At 41.7% G+C, this 18098-nt stretch overlaps 1 protein-coding gene across 4 annotated transcripts; it reads left to right on the forward strand.

Moving 5' to 3' along the window:
* The first annotated feature begins 235 nt into the window (after positions 1-235).
* On the forward strand, positions 236-14936 carry RNF4 (ring finger protein 4). Of its 4 annotated transcripts, none has more exons than XM_057374027.1 (9): positions 236-364; positions 906-1004; positions 5768-5798; positions 6258-6378; positions 7132-7211; positions 8447-8456; positions 9517-9682; positions 11839-11887; positions 12226-14936. In XM_057374027.1, the coding sequence occupies exons 2-9, from the start codon at positions 907-909 to the stop codon at positions 12373-12375; spliced, it is 705 nt and encodes a 234-aa protein (XP_057230010.1). In that variant the 5' UTR covers positions 236-364; position 906; the 3' UTR covers positions 12376-14936. The 4 variants fall into 4 exon arrangements, with proteins under 4 accessions (XP_057230010.1, XP_057230012.1, XP_057230011.1 ...); XM_057374028.1 differs by lacking the exon at positions 906-1004 and adding an exon at positions 5635-5684 and having other exon boundaries at positions 350-364; XM_057374030.1 differs by lacking the exon at positions 236-364 and adding an exon at positions 2250-2266 and having other exon boundaries at positions 448-945; positions 5635-5798.
* Positions 14937-18098: the final 3162 nt, after the last annotated feature.

An 18098-nucleotide genomic window follows, 5' to 3' on the forward strand; every position in this document is an offset into this window, starting at 1 on the left:
CAGGGTCTGTCAGGGCCGAACTAACCATAGGACCGAGAAGACCTTTCCCAAGGGGCGGCGAGAGTAAGCAGCGGGCCCCGACAGCCCCGCGCAGGCCGCACGCCCGCGCAGAACTACAACTCCCAGCACGCTCCGCGGCAGCTGAGGAGGTGGGGCTGCCCGCCTAACCGCTGACTGATTGATTTGTGCGCCGGCCACTTGGCGGGGAGCAGGGCCGCCATTCCGCCAATGGCGAAGGCGCGGGGGCGGGCGCTGCCGTGCGCCGCTGCCGGCCGGCTCTGAGGTGAACGCGGCGGGCCGGAGGCTCGGCCGGGGACAGCGGCGCTACTGGGCCCGTTCGTCCCGCTTGCCCAAGGGTCTACAGGTGAGGGAGGGGAACGGGAGGGGAAGGAGAAAGTGAAGGGGAAGCGGAAGGGGAAGCAGCCGTTCCCGGCCGCAGTGGGGGGAGCAGAGCAGCTGCGGCCGTTCCTGCCGGTGCGCGGGGCTGGGCCGGCGCCGCCCCCGCTCCGGCCTCAGGACGGTGCCCCAGACCCTTTCCCGGGCACGGCCCTGTCCGAGGGGCTCCCCGCAGCCTCCCCTGCGATCCGCGTGGCGAGTGTGCCCTTCCCGGCCCGGCCGGGTGCCCCGRGGCCGGCTCCCCAGCTGCCCGGCTCGCGGGGCGGCCCCGGCCCTTCTGCCCTGCCCTGACCGGGGGCGGCCGCAGCGCCGAGGTGCGRGACATGGATGGGCTGCCGCTGGTCCTGCCCCGTCTTCCCGGGAACACGAGGCTCTTCTGCGGAAGAACAGCCGGGGCTCGGTGGATGTAGCTGCCTGAAGTTGTCGCTCTCCCCTCCCATTTTGTGTGACAGCAGGAGTGGGGGGAATGTGCCTCTCCTACCTCAGCCCGCACCTGCACTTCATTACAGGATGTGGAAAGACTCAACCGGTTTTTTTCCTTTCTTCTRTATCTGKTTTTTGGGACTATTGAAAAGGAGTCGTGGCGTCTCTCAGAGAAACTTGTGCAAGTAAGAGCAGTGAGGAGCTTTTCTTGTGGCCAGTATCCATTTTTCTTTGCTGTGTCTGAAATGGGTCATAAGATGAATTAAAAGGTTCAGTGTGTTGTTTTGTTCAGTGGGTGGGTTTTGGTAGCGTTTTTTGGTTGTTTTTGGAACGGTTTGAGATTTTTTAAGGTTGTTCATGAACGTGTCATATTTGTCTGTAGATGTAGCTGCCTGCTTAGACTGTTGTGTGTGGTAAGCTGGTTGTCTCTCATCTTTACTCTTTTTATGGTGCCTCTCACCAAGCCCTTTTAGTTTGACCTAATTTGGGTAACACAGACTCAGTTTCTGTTTTCACTGAAGTTGATGTAGTGCATCTGAGAAAAAAGAGCATCTCTAAAGGTACTGGAAATATAGGATAGGAAGCTTTAAACGAGTAAAATATTAGATAGTGTTCTCTGTGGTGAAAAAAAAAGAGACTTGCACTTTGTGACTGGTATGTGCATCTTCTGAGGACAAAAGTCTTGATATGCAGATGCATCTGATTCAGTGTTGCCTGTTGTTAGAGGTACAAAGTAATATCTGGAGTAGAAATGAGAAGCAAAATCTTAAAGGCTTGGGATATCACATTTAGACAAATTCAACATATAATGGTATTGCCACCTCTGCCTTGCACATTCCTAATGTTTGAATTGATGTTATTGGTTTCTTTAAGTAGGTACTTAAGTGTATTTATTGTGTTTAGGATAAATATGAACTTAAGTCTTGTTTGTGTTAGTGAGACACGGGTAATGTCTAACTTTTGCTTCAGACAATTTGCCTCCATTCATGCTAAGTTTGCAGGAGATCAAGACTTTGTTTTGAGAGTGGTGCAAGAAAAGTTTTTAGTGTTCTAGAGAACCRGTATTTTTAATGGTAATTCAAGCATTTTTAATTAGCTTAGCTTGAATTCGGTGCAAATGTTAACTTTTTGGTAGAGGAAAAAACAAGAGACTGATGAATAGCAGTAGTTACACTCCTAGTGTAAGCATTCTTAATTTAAATAGCTTGACCTTTTTTTTCTCAAGTACAGTGAAAAGTTGGTAGTTGTAATCTTTGAAATGCTATTTGTTATGAGATGAGCACTGCACTCCAGGAACAATAATTGCATGTGCWGAGCTCTGCGTATGACAGGAAGGGGAGGGGCTTTTTCTGGTACTGTACCATCCTGCAGTGAAGCAATAAAAAGTCTGTGAAAGTTAAAGTTTTTTACTGGCTTGCTAATCTGCTAACGTTTCACACAAAGAAAAGTTTTGTTACTTTTGATAAAGTCATAATTTTAAAATTTCAAATCGATGTCTGAATGCATCTTGCTGTGTCTCAGATAACTGCAGCTAAAGCTGTGAGTGAGGTCATTGGATGTTTCTGGGTTTGGGGGAGGAGATTGGTGCAGTAACTCTGTGAGCAGCCCACTCCTGGGAGTCTTGGTGCTGGGTGGTTTCATAGTGACTGCTGGAAGAAGGGCATTATAGGCCTTACCATTTAACTTGGCCTGTCCAGGCCCTGTGTAACAAATTTTGTTATTAAATTAAGTAGTTCTACTGTTTTAAAGATTTTTAAGGAATTCTGACTGATGAGTGTGTCTCTTAATGTGYAGTGTGTTTACCTCTGTTCCTTGTACATTACTAAACTTGATCTGTAATGTATTTAAGAAAGTAAGCTTCTGATTTGTTTTCAGAATGTGTTTTACAGTTCAGGCAGCTGATTTTCAATGAGGTTTCCCAAATAAGCCAATAACATGGAAATCAATAGTGCTACAGAAGAGGTTTGTTCTTACAAAACAAAAATGTTGCTGGATCATAAGACTCCTTCCGTAGTCTTAATAAATTCCAGCAGTCTGATTTTCTTAGTAAACATGACTCTCCTGAGATGAGTCATGTTGATACTGATGAACCTGCTTGTGATGATTTATTTTGAGGTDGTGTTACAGTGATGAGCTTCCCTGTGGGAATCTATTCTTAATTCTTCAGAAGCAGCTTCTGAAGGGGTTATGATTTGAACCASTGGCAATTAGGACATTTGTGCCTTATATGTACTCTCTGTGTTAATTATAAAGCAAGGCAATTGTCAGTGTTGTAAGAAATTAAGCTGTCTAAATAGCAGTGGTGTGCTCTGTCACTTAGGTCAAAAGGTGGTTCTGTCCTCTACTACCTTTGAGTGCTGACACTAGATCCTCTGAAACATAGTAATTGTGTRAATAATCTGTTTCTTGCTATTTGGGTAACAAAGTGAGAGAGTATTTAGTGGATAGGGTGGTCTTATCATGTCYTCTATTGTGAGTTACTTCAGTTTTCACCATAATTTTAAGTTTTGTTAGTTGGCCGGCTCATTTTTTTCTTCTGCTGCAGCTCTTCTTTGGCATTTAAGCCAATCATAGCCAAAGAGAATCTSTGCAATGTTTTTAATTTGAAGTCATCACAGGCATTTCCCTCATGTTTTTAACCCTTTTTTTAAGRTACTTGGTCAGCAAACCATTGCACTGGGCTGTATTCAGCCTTAAATCCAAAAAGCACCAAGTCTTGTGAAACCATCTGGTTGTTTTACATCCAAACCCATGCTGCCTGCTGAATAAAATAGGCTTATTTTTTGCTGTCTTTCAGCWGTGCAGATATGTCAGTGTATCAGGTTGCTCTGAAAGGTTCTATTTAAAAACGTTTGCAACTACTTGTAATTTAAAATAAGTTTATATAGAGTTCACTTCTTTATATTTCTCAGGTGTGTGCATGAGCTAACATTTTCCTGCTTTTTRATGTCCAGGTATTTTTTCCAATTCAGTATCTGAGGAGAATCAAGGAAAATGTCACTTGGCTTTTTTTTATGAAATAAAACGTGCAAAGAATCTAATGGCCTAACTTCTTAATGTTCCTCATGTGTTGCCCACTCTTGTTCATCCTCTTGCTGTGTGCAGAAAACTGCTTTACCTAAGTAATTTTTCATTTTCTTTGTCAGTGAAGATGGTAACTTGTCTTGAAGCAATTGTTTTGAAAAAGCAAATGTGTAAGGTTTAGGGGTGGTTCTCTCCCTGGCCCTCATCCCATGTGCCATGTGTCCTCCGTCCCCTCCCTCTTCCCCTTGTCTCCTAAAACCTCCATGAATAATAGCCACATGGAACTAGGAACTTGTACAGCACCTAAAAAATGTGCTCACAGGACAGTCTCTCTGTTCTTTTGGGTTTTGGTTGGTTGCTTTTATGTATGAATGCAGCATTTGGCATGGTCTTGTTTTAAAAGTTSTTGTCCCCTATCCCAGAAAATCAGTAAAGTGAGTAAAATAGGACCTTCTCAAAAATGTTGGTAAGGCTCACAGAGAAGCTTTCTTAACAAATGAAATGAAATCTAATGCTTTAGAACAGTGAGATGAAGTGTTCAAAGAGAACTCTCATTACCTGGAATATTATGGAAAGGATTGCATAGATAAATCCTGCATTGAGGAAGCAAGAGACCAAAGTCAGTGTGCCTTCTCTGATAGCAAACTCTGAGCCTTGAGTCTTGTCTTCAGCACCCCAGGTGACAGCATAAGACTGTTTCTTATCTACCAGAAAAACTGAACTGATGTCAGTTTAGATTGCTAAAAAAAAAAAAAAGTGGGAGAGGCTGTTACACATAACAGTTCTAAAAATGGGATCTATTGTGCCTGTGAACTTACTGRGCACTAAGTCTGGCATATGTGGTTCGAGAGGGGGGAATAGAAAAGGCATATTGACTTTAATTTTGGCTATTGTACCAGTTTTAAAAAGAAAAAAATGTGAGGAAATTGATGGGTGGTGTATTGTGTTGCTTGAAACTATACATAAATACATCTTTGGGCTTAGTAGTAAGTACCAAATGCAGTGTAAGCATAGGCTGCRGTGTGTGCTGGTCTTTGTGGCAAAAATCAGTCAGATCTTGAAGAGAGTTCAGCAGTTCTTGTTTAACTTCACTGATTTCTTCTTGGTCCCTCCCCTGTGTCCCCTCATGCCCACCCCCAGCCCCTCACTCCGTTGGACATGTGGTAACTGTACCACAGCCAGGCTCTAAGAGGGGACCTTCAGTGCCCTATCAGTTACTCAGAGCTGCCTCTGTGCTTTTCACCTCTCCCCCTTGGCAGGTAGCTGGACATGTGCAGGTAACAGAGCAGCTACAGTGAACGTGTGTTCTCCTGCACATCAGCAGGTATTTTGAAACTGAAATTTGTCTGCTTCACTTGCTTTAGATTCCTCTCAAACTATTCAGCTCCCAGCTGCTGGAATCTAGAGATGGGTTGCAGAAAAGAACTGCTCATCTAGAGTTTTTGGTTCTCTGAAGATGGCTGCTTGTGACATAMTTTCCACTGATTCCTGACCCCAGACATTGCCTCGAGCATCAATCAGTTGCTTTTCAGTTCAATGTCCTTGGGATTTCTTAATATTCTTAGAGTTTGCCATCAGGCTCACTTATTCAGGTGTTTAGTTCATGGGTGAGAATGACTCAGGCTTCAGGCCCAAGTGCAGGTGTCTGATGCTCACATACTGAACTTAGAGATGTCCCTCCCCTCTGGCTTTGGGAAGAAAGTGGTGACTCAGAAATGGGAATCTTGGAGTGGGGGGTACTGAAGAGTACAAGCATTGCAGATAGGTGACCTTCTCTCTTCTTTTTGATAGGTTTGGAAAAACATCRTCCTCTGACGCTCAGAAACCTGGAATTTTTATCAGTGAGCTATCTAACGGAATCTAAGGAAATTATAGTTGTAGCTTCCTTGACATTACTTATTTGGTGTTTGTACCTCTTTTTCAGTGGCTTTAGATCAAGAAACACTATGAGCACAGTAAGTATTTTACTACTCARTGCAAACCTGATTCTTGGAACATGTTTTCCACTGTAGTTCTGAAAACTATTTTAAGAGTTTGTAGCCAATACACATCAATATGAGTGTATTGAATCTTCATCAGTGAAAATTTTGRATCTCTCTAGGTGCTAGCCAGTAGTTCAGAAATGCTCACAGTTGAGCAAAACCTGATAAATTGTGAACTAGTTTCTCATTTGCAAACCAGCATGATAGGCTTTTGCTTGATGAGATAGCTGGTAAGAGMTCTGGATCTGGAGTGATGTCTTTTCCTTGCTGTGATGGGTTCAGATAGGAATAATCCATACTATCATTTGATGAATATTGGAGCCATTCCAGGATTGTTTTTTCTGAATCCTTTTACTTTCATTGGTGTTGCAAAATTGAGGGGTGTGTTAATATTGCTCACACAGAAAATGCTAAGTCTTTGTTCTCTCCTAGACCCAACGGAAGCGCCGTGGAGGAGCAGTTAATTCTAGGCAAGCTCGAAAAAGAAGCAGGCTCATAGCTTCTACTGCAGAAATGGCTTCAGAAGCAGAGCCAATAGAACTTGAAGAAAGTGGTAAGCTTTCTTTTGAGCTGGTAAGAACAGGAACTACTTCTGAAGGGTTTGGGTCCAACTGAACATGTGTTCTTGCCAGTCTGTAGGCCATTTACTAGAGAAAAAGGGAAACCTGACTTCAGGARGTGCCTAGTATGGCACAACTAAACAGCAAGCCTACTGAAAAATAGTTTGGTTTGTTACTGAGCTGCAATGCATTTGCCACTAGTGATAGATGAGTTGTACAGGAAAGGTCCTCAAGAGCTGCTCAAACATCTGGATGTCTGTTCAGATAAGGTGGGAGTTACAGCAGCTGCTGCTACACAGAATGGCGAACTAAATTTGAGAGCTCCCAAGTTTGATGAAGATAAGAAAAATTTTATCATTAATTGTGCCACATCCCTCAAGAGAACRTGCACAGCACAGTACTGTTATATCCTATTATTATATCCTATGTGATTCCTGTTATTTTTYTCTGTGATTAACATTGTCCTGTGTCAGATGAATTGTCTGTTTCTGTGTACCTGCAAGCTGTTGTCATCCAGCAGAACTGTGTGAGGACCTTAGCTACTCTTTCTCTTGCATTGTAGCTTGCTGAAGACAGGGCTGGTAAAGCTCTCTGGATTGCTGAGGGCAAAGCTTGAACACTGAAATGTTGGATTTGTTCCTGAAGAGAAGATGGACAGGAGATGGTTGAATCTCAGGCTGTTACACAGTGGCAGRCAATTTTAATCCTCTGCCATCTCTGACCTTGATTCTGACTTTGTTTTTCAGCTGGTGAAGAAGTAGTAGATCTCACATGTGAATCTTCTGATCCTGTAGTCGTTGATCTAACTCACAATGATTCTGTTGTGGTAAGTAGTGAATAGCATACTTGACTAAATCTTGTAGTCAAATTCATTTTTTCTTGTGTTGCCTGATAGAATCTGACTTGAAGGGTAAATTTTCAGTTCAGAGTTGACTTGTAAGGGCATGAAGATCCTGTGTTACAGGTAACGAAGAAGCTGCTCTGGAGATGCMCCTGCAGCTAGCGAAAGGGTTGTATAAAATAAATTTTTGCTCCAGAACCTGGAGTTAATGTGTATCAGTCATAAGTACTGTAACATTAGGAGTTGCAGTTGATATTTGAAGTTTTTCTAGATATATAAAATATAGAATCATACAATTGTTGAGGTTGGAAAGGACCTCTGAGATCATAAGAGTCAAACCATTTATCCAGCACCACCAAGTCCACAACTAAGCCATGTTCCTGAGCACCATATCTGCAAGTCTTGGAAATACCTCCAGGGATGGTGACTTCCAGCATTGCCCTGGGCAGCCCCTTSCAGTGCTGGACAACTCTTGGTGAAGAATTTTTTCTAATATCTCTATAGGCCAATGATTTAAAGAAAAAGCCAAGGGAGAGAAGAGGAAGTAAAATAAGTTCCACTTAATAMTTCCAGAAGTCTTTTAAAAACGGTATTTTCTGCTCTTTTGAAAGCTAGAACAGTTCTTTGATCCAGCTGACAGTGTTGTTTATCCATTCAGGTTTGGGTTGCTGCTGCTGCTGTGCCAAGCAGAAACAAGCAGCAGGAATAGCATAGGAAGTATTTATTTCTGGAGTTGTTCTTGAGCCCTTTGCAAAGGAAAGGTCTCAAACTTAAGAACAGAATCTGCACTTAACCTCCCGCTCTAGTTCACCAAGAGCAGGTTGGGGATTGTTGTTTTTTTTCTTCAGCAGCTGCCATAATAAGCGTTTGTGGACATCATTGCTGAATTGGCCTATTTGAGGAGAAAGAGGAAACGTATCACCTGCAGCCTGAAACCCTAAAGCAGGGAACTGAAACAGGGGGCACAGGGAGGAGTGGGTTCAGGTGGTTCATGAGCTGCCTCTGTTTCTACCCCATTGGAGCAGAACCATCAGCATCCACATAGTTGTTTACGGAGAAGCATTGAATATACTACTTTTAATATACTTAATCAAAACAGCCTACCATTCTTAGCTTGTTTTGTTGGAGCTGCTGTGGTGTTTTACATGTAACACCAGGGGTGCACAACAAAGTCTAATTGTATTTTCTTTTCTCTCCCTTTCCATATGTATTGATGCAAGATTGTTGAAGGTGAGTTGACATTTTAAAATTAATAATGGAATTCTCCTAAAAGTAATTATTGTTATTTTTTCGTTTGCCTCTTCCAATGAGTTTGAGAAGTATGGATTCAAACTGCAAAAGGCCAAGGACATTGCTAAAGCATCTGGCCAGTGCCTTAGAGAATGAATCCAGTCTCCGTTAGTCACTATCAGAGCTTGTAGAATAATCTTAAATAAAATACATTAAAAGCTTCTCTAAATACTTCTTATTTTCTATAGACAGAACTTCTTTAATCCTCARGTTTACCATAATTTTAATTAGCACTGGAATACTTGTTGTGAATAAAAAGAAGTCAAAAGGTTTGTTTAACCTGTATTGCAGTGAAGGAGCTGAAGGAAGTGATTTGTGCTCATAAGTATTCACTAGTCACATATGCTTCAAATTTTGTAATGAGAAGTATTAACTCCTTTTCTGCTTTAAATGTTGAAATAGTTACAGGTCTAAAGAACTTAATCTTTTACACCCTTCAGACCTGGTTCTGATTACATTATTAGAGATGTATTGGTATGTTGGCAGCTCTATGCTCTGAATGAAGCAAGAGCAAGTGAAAAATACCTTCATTAAAAGTTGTAGCTGAACACTTAGGCAGGAAGGTGCTTTAATTTCCTGACTTTTAATGTCATTTTAATTGATTAATGCTTGATTATTTTTCCATGGATACTGCAGTTGCAGAAATAAGCTTGAGTTCAGTCCTCTCTCTAAGAACACAGAGCAATYGTTGCAGTTCCTCACCAGAAGATTGTAGCAGTTTCTGTCAGTAAGGATTCAGAGAGGTATCTTCCTTTTGTAGGGGCGATTGATTCCTAGGTAATTACATGGAACATGTGACACTGAGGGTCTTTAAGGTTAGGTTTTTGCTGTTTGTAGGATAAAGAGAGCAAATGTTTTGTGTGTTGGTATGTGGCAGAATATTCGTAATGTTTTTAAGATTGCTTTTAAACCACCCGAATATGGTCTAATCTTGCATTTCAAGGATAATTCCATGGAGAGAGAGAAATAGTATAGCTAACTTAAAAAAATTAACTTACAGAGAACCAACGACAAAGGAGAAATCTCAGATTAAGAAGCCAGCGACAGTCGGACAGCTGTGTATTGAGCAGCGATGATGAAGATGAAGCAAGAGATAGCGATGTGTATGTGACTGATAAAGCGTCTCGAGAACTGGGACCACTGGAAGAGGAAACTGCAAGCTCAAAGTACGTATGCCTCATGACCTACCAAACATTGAGTTGTGCTTTTCTGATGGCAGGACTAAGTTGTGTTGGTCATCACCAGACTTGTCTTTGAAGCCTTCACTTACTCAGTTGCTTCTTTTAATGATATGACATCCCATATTGCATGATAGTCAAATGATTTTATTTAACCATTTTCACTTTAGAATGAAAAGCCAGCCCAAAACAGATCTACAACTTTGTGTACAGCCTAAAGATCAGTGTGGGGTATGGCAAGGACGTGGGGATTAGTCACAGGCCAGAGCTCATAATGTGTTACATTTCCTTTTCCTACAAAGCTCCAGTAGTTATGTTAGATATAGAATACTTCTGTTGGTGTTCATGAGGTTTGATATCACAAGTYTGGCAGACAGCAGCCTGGCAAATTCCAGTAAAAACACTTACATGTTTGCTACTTTTYTTACATACTGTGCCAGTTGCTGCCTTTCTTGAAGCAGCAGCTGTCCTTGCCAAGGTATACTTGYAAGGTGATCCTGGAGGTCATGCTCTTATGGCCAGTTCTTGTTCTGTCCCATGGATGGTATGGAGCCTTGATATGTTTGCATGTGGGATGGGGATTTTGTTGTTTGAGTCACTAAAGACCCCCATTCTGCRGAGAAAAGAGTAAATCCCAGTGCAGTGTGTTAGACTAATGAAATGAAATTGGGTGTCTGTGTGACTGGGCAAATTGAAGGACATAAGAATTGCAGTATAAACTTAAAAAGTTTGGGTTTTTTTTTTTTTGTGGGGAGTGGGGGAAATTCAGGGTTGAATGAAGATGATGTGCTTTGAGCCTTTTGGAATTCTGGAAGGCAGTGTAAGAGAGAGCTTGAGTATGTAGCTTTAGGGTGCCAGGTCATAAATCTGCCACTGAAAGGTCCTATGTTTTTCTAATCCATAGTGCATTTTGCTAATGGAATTGTAGATGCTTAAATTTTGGTTGTTAAGTACCTCGGAGAACAAATACCACTAATTGGATAATATAAAAAAGCAACAGTTTGTTCCTTCAGCCTTCTCTGTTAAARGCTGTGCTGTCCTGCTCTGTGTAGATAAGGTTGAAAGATCTCAGTACTGCAGCATTTAACATTGACTAAAGGGTCTTTCCTGGTGCTGGAGATTGCCAGAGCCATCGGCAGTGTTGGACTCCTCATCCTTCTAAGATTATCATCAATTGTAATTTGTTACTGAAGTGTTRTAATAGCTGCTGCCTCAAGATTTTGAGAAGTAAAAATGAAAGAATTAGTGGTGTTAAATTCTGTAGGTGAAACTAGAGGTAGATGTTGGTAGTGCTCCCTGCTTGAATTGAAGATAATGAGRCCATCTCATGCTTTCTATTCCTGTTTGATTAATAAATTACAAACTGTGGTCCAGCATGGGCAATGATGTAAGAAAGCCAAGTGTTTAAGGTAAGATTGTTGAAGTTTAAACTAGAGYAGTTTGTAAAGAAAAGTGTCAGAATCTCTTTTTGTTTATGAGAAATTATATTATTCAGCACTTGGGCTGGGACATGTTCCTTAGGCAGCTGAGCTGTGTGTATTGCTACGTGTATGTGCAGTACTGCTGTCCTGGAGGCTGAAGGCAGCAGAGGCATTCTGTAACCACAGCTCAGTAACAGACACTGAGTCAGTCTTTCCTCCTTGGAACTAGAAATTTGGTGTTGAATATTTCCTCACCTCAGTGTGTTCCTGACCTACATTTTATAAGGAGGAGTTCTTGGAATATATTACCGAGCTGTTGCTAAATTAGAACAGGGGATTTTAGAATTGATAACAGCCTCTTCCCTTTCTAGAGGGACTTGTTTCCAAGGCAGAGCTCAGTGCTTTTGTTACAAAGCTGTCATTGATGGCCTGTTGGCGATTAGCTCTGAAGAGTGCCAGAGATTGCTGTTAGTTCTTGTGCTAGAGCAGGATGASTGACTGCACCTTCCCCTTGGGAAAACCTTTGCTTTAGAGCAGGGAGACCCAATCTTGTTATTATGTGCCACAAACTGATGGAGTTAAAGATACACAGGGATCTGAAAAAGAAATGCATCATAATGAGTCAGTGCACTCAGATGGTGACGTGATATTTTGTGTGTGGGTAACCCTTGATGTGCATAAAATTAATGGCTGCATGTTATTTCTTGTTCTCTGTACCACAAGGCCGTCTGGTACTGTTAGCTGTCCCATTTGCATGGATGTCTACTCWGAGGTAAGGATCCACGTGCTTTCATTCTTTCTGTTCTGTGTGAGGTAGAAAGGGGCAGGGGAGGAGCTGCACAACTCACTTGGCCACTGTGAGATGTTATAGAGAGCTGTCTTGAAGCACAGAGCTTGCCTTGAAGCTCACAATAACTTGTCAGTCCAAGTCACTTGGTGGTGGGGGTAGAGAGAGACACCCTTGCCAGGATGGCACTGAAAGATCTTCAGGTTCCATACTAAGAGTAAAGGACAATTCCAGATATTCTAAGTCCTGTTTACCTGGTGGCAGTAGACCGGCAAAGTTGATTTCTTTACTCCCAAACTCTGTTGTGGTTTCTTTTCTTCCAGATTGTGCAAAGTGGACGACTGATTGTGTCAACAAAATGTGGCCATGTCTTCTGCAGTCAGTGCCTCCGTGATTCCCTTAGGAATGCCAATTCTTGCCCAACCTGCAGGAAGAAACTCACTCACAGACAATATCATCCCATTTATATATGAGTACTTTCATTTCTCAGGACAGACTCAACTGGATTTTGGGGGAAAATGTCATGTTTTCAGTGCTCTGAGGATGAAAGAGCAGCAGGTTGTGCACCAATCCAAATAAAACTGGTTTTTTTGGAGAACAACTTGTATGTATCTAGACAGCTTTTTTATGGTCCAAGTTGCTTCTTGTTATGTTCCTGGTTATCATGTTACATCAATGACTGTCTCTAAACTAGACCAGCAGCCTAGACCAGGAAAGAAGCAGTTAATCCATTTCCTTCTACTTTTTTTAATGCTTAAATGAGGGGGTGTGAATATTTTGGTCTTTCTTACTCTATAAATTATTCCTACCATCACATACAGGTATGGAATAGTTTCCTTCAGAAGACAGATTAGCATTTTACAATTTCATKACACCTTTTTTTTTATCCTATAAGAAGCTCATGACTCTTGCTTTCTTGCATATCATTTTTCAAATCAGTCTTAAATTGACAACAAAGGTTATGCAATAAAGTAACCTGCTGTTAACCAGCAGTCAAGTTTTGAGCAGAAGGTTTGAACATGCAGATGTTTTTTATTAAGTCARTGCGATCCCACAGACAAATTGCAACATGTACAATGTGAAAATAATTCCTTGTTTGTTTCAATGGTCAAGAATTCCTGTATTTTAATCCCAACCCTAAATTAATTTTCTAACATGATGAGATGGTCTCTTGGATTTACTTATGCTGTAACAGTCTTTCCTAATAGCTAACAAGAGTATAGCCTTCCCTAGGTTTCCTAGTGATGACTGAGAAGCAAATTCATCTGTATGCTGTCCTCTTGTCAGCTGAATACCAAACTACCTACAGATCTTCCTACTGTATATCAACTGTTCCCAGAGTAATGCTTTAAGTTCAGTGTGTTCACTTTGCTGTTCTCACTGGTTGTTACACTGACACCTGACTGGATTGAAAATAGGATTGAAAATTAAATAACTGTACTGCCATTATGGAATGGAGGCTGTAAAAGGTGTCTGGTAGCAATCTTGACAGCTTTTTGAGACTGAGGGGTGTCCTTTGCCCTAAGGGGTGTCCAGTTTTCTTTAAATGCAGTTTTAAAAAAGAAATCAGATGTATCTCCTAGGAGAGGGAATTCCTCTAGTTGAAAAGGCAGGAATACATGAGTTTATGCACTGTTATCCAGTCACTTTTTCCCTAGGACTTAGTTGTAAATGCCTACTTCAGACTTAGAGCTGAAATGTCCAAGCTGATCTGGAATCCAGGRTGAGCTGATACAGGTTTATGTAGACAATATGATTAAAATCAGTGTTTCATGCTTCACATGTAGGTGCATCTATGAAAAACTCCAGAATTAAACTTGGACACCTCTTGGCAGTTGTTGGCTTATAGAAACCATTATAAGAACCATTCCGTGCTCTGGTGCAGCACAACTGCAGGATGTGTTTGGTTGGCTTTACATGTGTCTTTGCTAACCTGTCCTTGGGATCTGTGGGAAGCTTTTAATGAAAGAAGCTCTTCTAAATTAACTGTCTCAAGGTCTGTCTTGCAACCCAAAGAGATTTTTTCTTTAAATTTTCTTTTTGATAATTTTTTTTCATTAGGATGTGTCTGGATATAGTAATAGAGACTTGTTATATAAAGGCTGGCTCAAGAAAGGCAGTATCTTCCCCACCCTTGTTTGGACTAGATTTGGCTTAATGCTCTTTGCAAGAATATGCAGTTTCTGTATTGTGGCAATAGGGTGACTCCTACAAAGTTGCACACACATAGTTCCTCTGTGCTCCCATGGGTGAGATAAACTACAAGCAAGGACTAYGGCTGTCTCAGGATGGTGCAGTGACAGTGATGGCTGCATGTGTGTCCCAAAAAGCTGTGAGTTAATGCTTAAACATTAATTGTGTGAAGAGAAGCAGTCCAACGTTAAAACTGCAGAGACACTTAAAGGTCACMGAAACTACTTCCTCCCAGTAGCCTGAAAAAGAATATTTTATGGCTGGTTTTCCTTGGGTGGCTGCTGTGTGAAAGGAACAATCAGAAGAGGATTGAAGGGATTACTACTGCAGATGAGGGTGAGTCACTTAACCATGCATATTTCACAGTCTACTAGCCATAGCCTAAATGATTTTGCACAGTTCCCTCCATGTAAATACCACTTTAGAGTTAGTGTCTCAATAAATAGATCTAATTGAAATTTAGATATCATAAAATATAAAATAAAAAAAGGTTCTAGCTTTTGTGTACCCTGTGAAGTGCCACAAATTTTGTGCATCCCAAAATGGATATAAAGTTTTAAAAGGCAGGAAAAATTAGGAAATTCATTATATGCTTTTTTCTTCAAGGGGGAAAAAAATCTGATATATTTCAGTTCCAGTAATGTTTCACAYTGGAAAGAACTCATACATAATGAAAAAAAACTTCATATAATGTAGATGTCTGTCTTGTTGTATATAGTTCAATTTTTCYTGTATTTAATAGTATTCAAGTCTGTCTGCCAATCTGTGTTGAACTCTGCTGGTAGGCAGAGGGTTCTCTTAACAGGTGCAAATAAAATGATTGGATTGATCAATTGTACATGTTTGTTCTTTCCTTGTTGCTGTTGTCATTGATTTGGGGGGCAACATTACTGAAGACCAAAGCCTTTCAGATGCTGGGGCCTGTGTGTGGCGTGTGGGACAAGGGAGAAAGGCGCTGCCCAGGGCKGAAGGGATGCAGGGATGAGAGGGTGAGATCCTGCTTGGGTGGGGGAAATGGGGCGGTGCAGAGGTGGGGTCGTGAGTGGGGGGAGCCCAGCAGCCAGGGCCAGAGAGAGAGCAGTGAAGAGGGTGGGAGGGTGTTGGACCATGGGCCTGGGGGTCCCATTGCCTGCTGGATGTGAAGCAGCCGCTGGAGAGAGGGTAAGGAGGAATTGTGGTGAGCCTTGCTAAAAGCTGGCTACTCGATGCATAGCTAAAAGCTGCTAACAGCAATCGGCTGCGAGCAGTACCTGGAGCCGAAAGTTACGAGAGATCTTTTGTCCCGGAATTCCCGAGACAGCCACGCGTTAAGTGAACTTAACAACAGTTAAGTTCACCTAACGATTTGATGGGACTAGCTTGTGAGGCTAACGGCAAGGTGTCGTTTCTAAAGTAGCCTATAAGGAGCTCAGGTTTTGTAATATGTATGAGGTTGATTACCGTTAGCAAACATGGGCATAAAAGCCATGGTTGCTGAAGGAATAAATGAGTAATGCTGATAGAAGCACAAACAGTCCTTAAGCACACACAACCTTGACCAATATACACAAGCACAGTCTTTTGACTGGAATCTGGATGGACTTYGAAGTGGCAAATGCCTTGYTCCATATCAAGGCATATGTCCTGAGCATCATTGTATTGCTTTCACAGATAAACCMTTGTTGTTCTCGTGCAATACAKGATTCTAAATTCACAGTTTGCCACTTTTTCTCTACTATCCGGGCCCATACCCTATGTTCAGAGGGAYAGAGCACTGTTCTCTCATGGTTTAATCYTAATGCAACAATGGGGTGGATAATGTAGACAGTAGCATTACATATAGTGAGCACAAAGGCTGYGGCCATATTGTCMAAAGGGTCATAGGTAAAGTTTACCAGGGTCCACCAAGATTGAAATTTTCTTTCTAAATCAGTGGCATTGTCCCAAACAATTTTCYGAATTTCAATGGGRAAAGTGCCTTCACTACTTTCTCTTATAATTAAGGCATCTGCTGACTGTGTCYATTGGTTGTGCCTGCATACARCTAAGGGCTAAGGATGTCCTGGACCATACCAAGTGCATTTATTAATTCATGGTCCTGTTCTTCAACTTCTTTCTATTTTGGTAACACTTTTGAAACTTGCCACTGTTTACTCCCTAATGATAATAGAGAAGACTGCAGGGGTTGTCTTAATTTTAAAAGTATACTAACAGTCTAATTTACTTGAACTAGTAGAAATTTTGTTATGCTTATCAGTAGGGGTAGTCGAGACACTTATTTGGACTGCTTTCTCATAAGCCTTCCCATTAACCATTCAACATCTTATTTTGATTACTTCACTTACAGTCCTCTGAAGTTGCTACAACTTTTGTTTTTCCCATTCCTGTCTTGCATATACCTGATTTTCATGTATAACCACAGTTAACAGATTTAAACCCTTTACATCAGAATACCTCTCCATGGATTCAATATACTTCCAGATACCTTGAGACCAAGGCTAATCAGTATTGTCCTGGGTAGAGGTACTCTCTCATCCCTGGATTATAATTATGATCGTGAGAAAAATAATTTTCCTGGTTGAACTTGCATGACCTTCTATGGAGAATTAYGAGCCTCCTTCACTTTGGTATAATGAATCCAGGCGTTCTGCTCCTTGATTTTAATTGCGGTGTAAGTGCTAAGGAGTACCTGAAATGGTCCTTCCCACTGTGGCTCCAGAGTTTTTCCTGCAAAAGACTTGACATACACATAATCTCCAGATTGAATATCACATACAGGACCATCTAAACCTTGACTTCGGGTTCCGGCTACGTGCTTTTCAATCTTTCTGAGTGGCTTGGCCAAAGCCACCATATAGATGGTCTCTATTTTTTTTTGCAACAATACTTTAGCTACTTCCTGGGTAGCTAAACCCTTGACAGTTCTGGTGGGAAAGGCTTCTGGCCACCCTGAAAAGGTATCTATTAATACCAACAAATATCAATACCCCCCTTTTCTGGGAAGTTCTGTGATATCAATTTGCTACTTCTGTCTAGATCCATGACTCCTTCTAATTTGACCAAGTTTTATTTTGCAAGTAATTTTGGGTTTAGTCTGGAGGCAAATGTCACACTGCCGGGTTACCTGCTTGATGGTATCTTGTAAATGCCTGGCAAGAATTTTATCATTTAGGTAATTATACAGAGCATCTACACCCCAGTGTGTTTTCTGATRTTCCTCCCTAATKAATGACCACAACAAATGARAAAGTATTATTATCCTTCCTTCTGCTGTAATAGCCCATCCYTCTTGGTTATRTGTTTCTTTTTCATCCTTATTTAGGCTTACCWTCTAGGGASACCTTCTCATCTGGGATCAGGGCTCCTTCTGTTGTTATCTGACCATTTGCTGCCCTTTTTKCCTCTCTGTCCRCCACCTCGTTTCCTTCTTCTAATTCAGAGCTCACCTTTTGGTGTGCCTTAATGTGCATGATTGCTATCTTCTCAGGTAGCTGGGCTGCTTCCAACAGCTGCAATAKTTCTTGTGCATGTTTGATATTTTTTCCTTGTGAGTTTAACAGTCCCCTTTCTTTCCAAATGGCTTYAAATGCAYCTGCCATTTCTAGGGCACGTGTCGGAGCAATTATCTCAGCTTTCTGTGCAGAGGTGTTTGTTGGCAAAGGTCTAGATTCTATTACCTTTTTCCAGGTAGCAACTGCATACCCAGYGTGTCACTTTCCACTAATAACGTAACTGCTCCCATCAGTGAATCAGGTTTCTGTGTCATCTGAAGCGGTATCCTTCAGATCCCGACGACTGGAGTATGTAGCTTCAATGGTTTCCAGACAATCGTGGTRTACTGGCTCTCCTTCATTTCCGCYGAGGAAAGAAGCTGGGTTGACAATGTTAGTCACCACTATTTCTACATCATCTTGTTCYACCATGATGGCTTGGYATTTCAAGAACCTCTGTGGGGAAAGCCAGTGGCCGCCTTTCATTTCCAGCACTGCGGACACTGTGTGTGACACTAGCACAGTCATTTTCT

Source organism: Malurus melanocephalus, unplaced genomic scaffold, assembly GCF_030028575.1.
Source record: "Malurus melanocephalus ecotype Western Australia unplaced genomic scaffold, MMel_1.1 scaffold_214, whole genome shotgun sequence".
NCBI lineage: Eukaryota > Metazoa > Chordata > Aves > Passeriformes > Maluridae > Malurus > Malurus melanocephalus.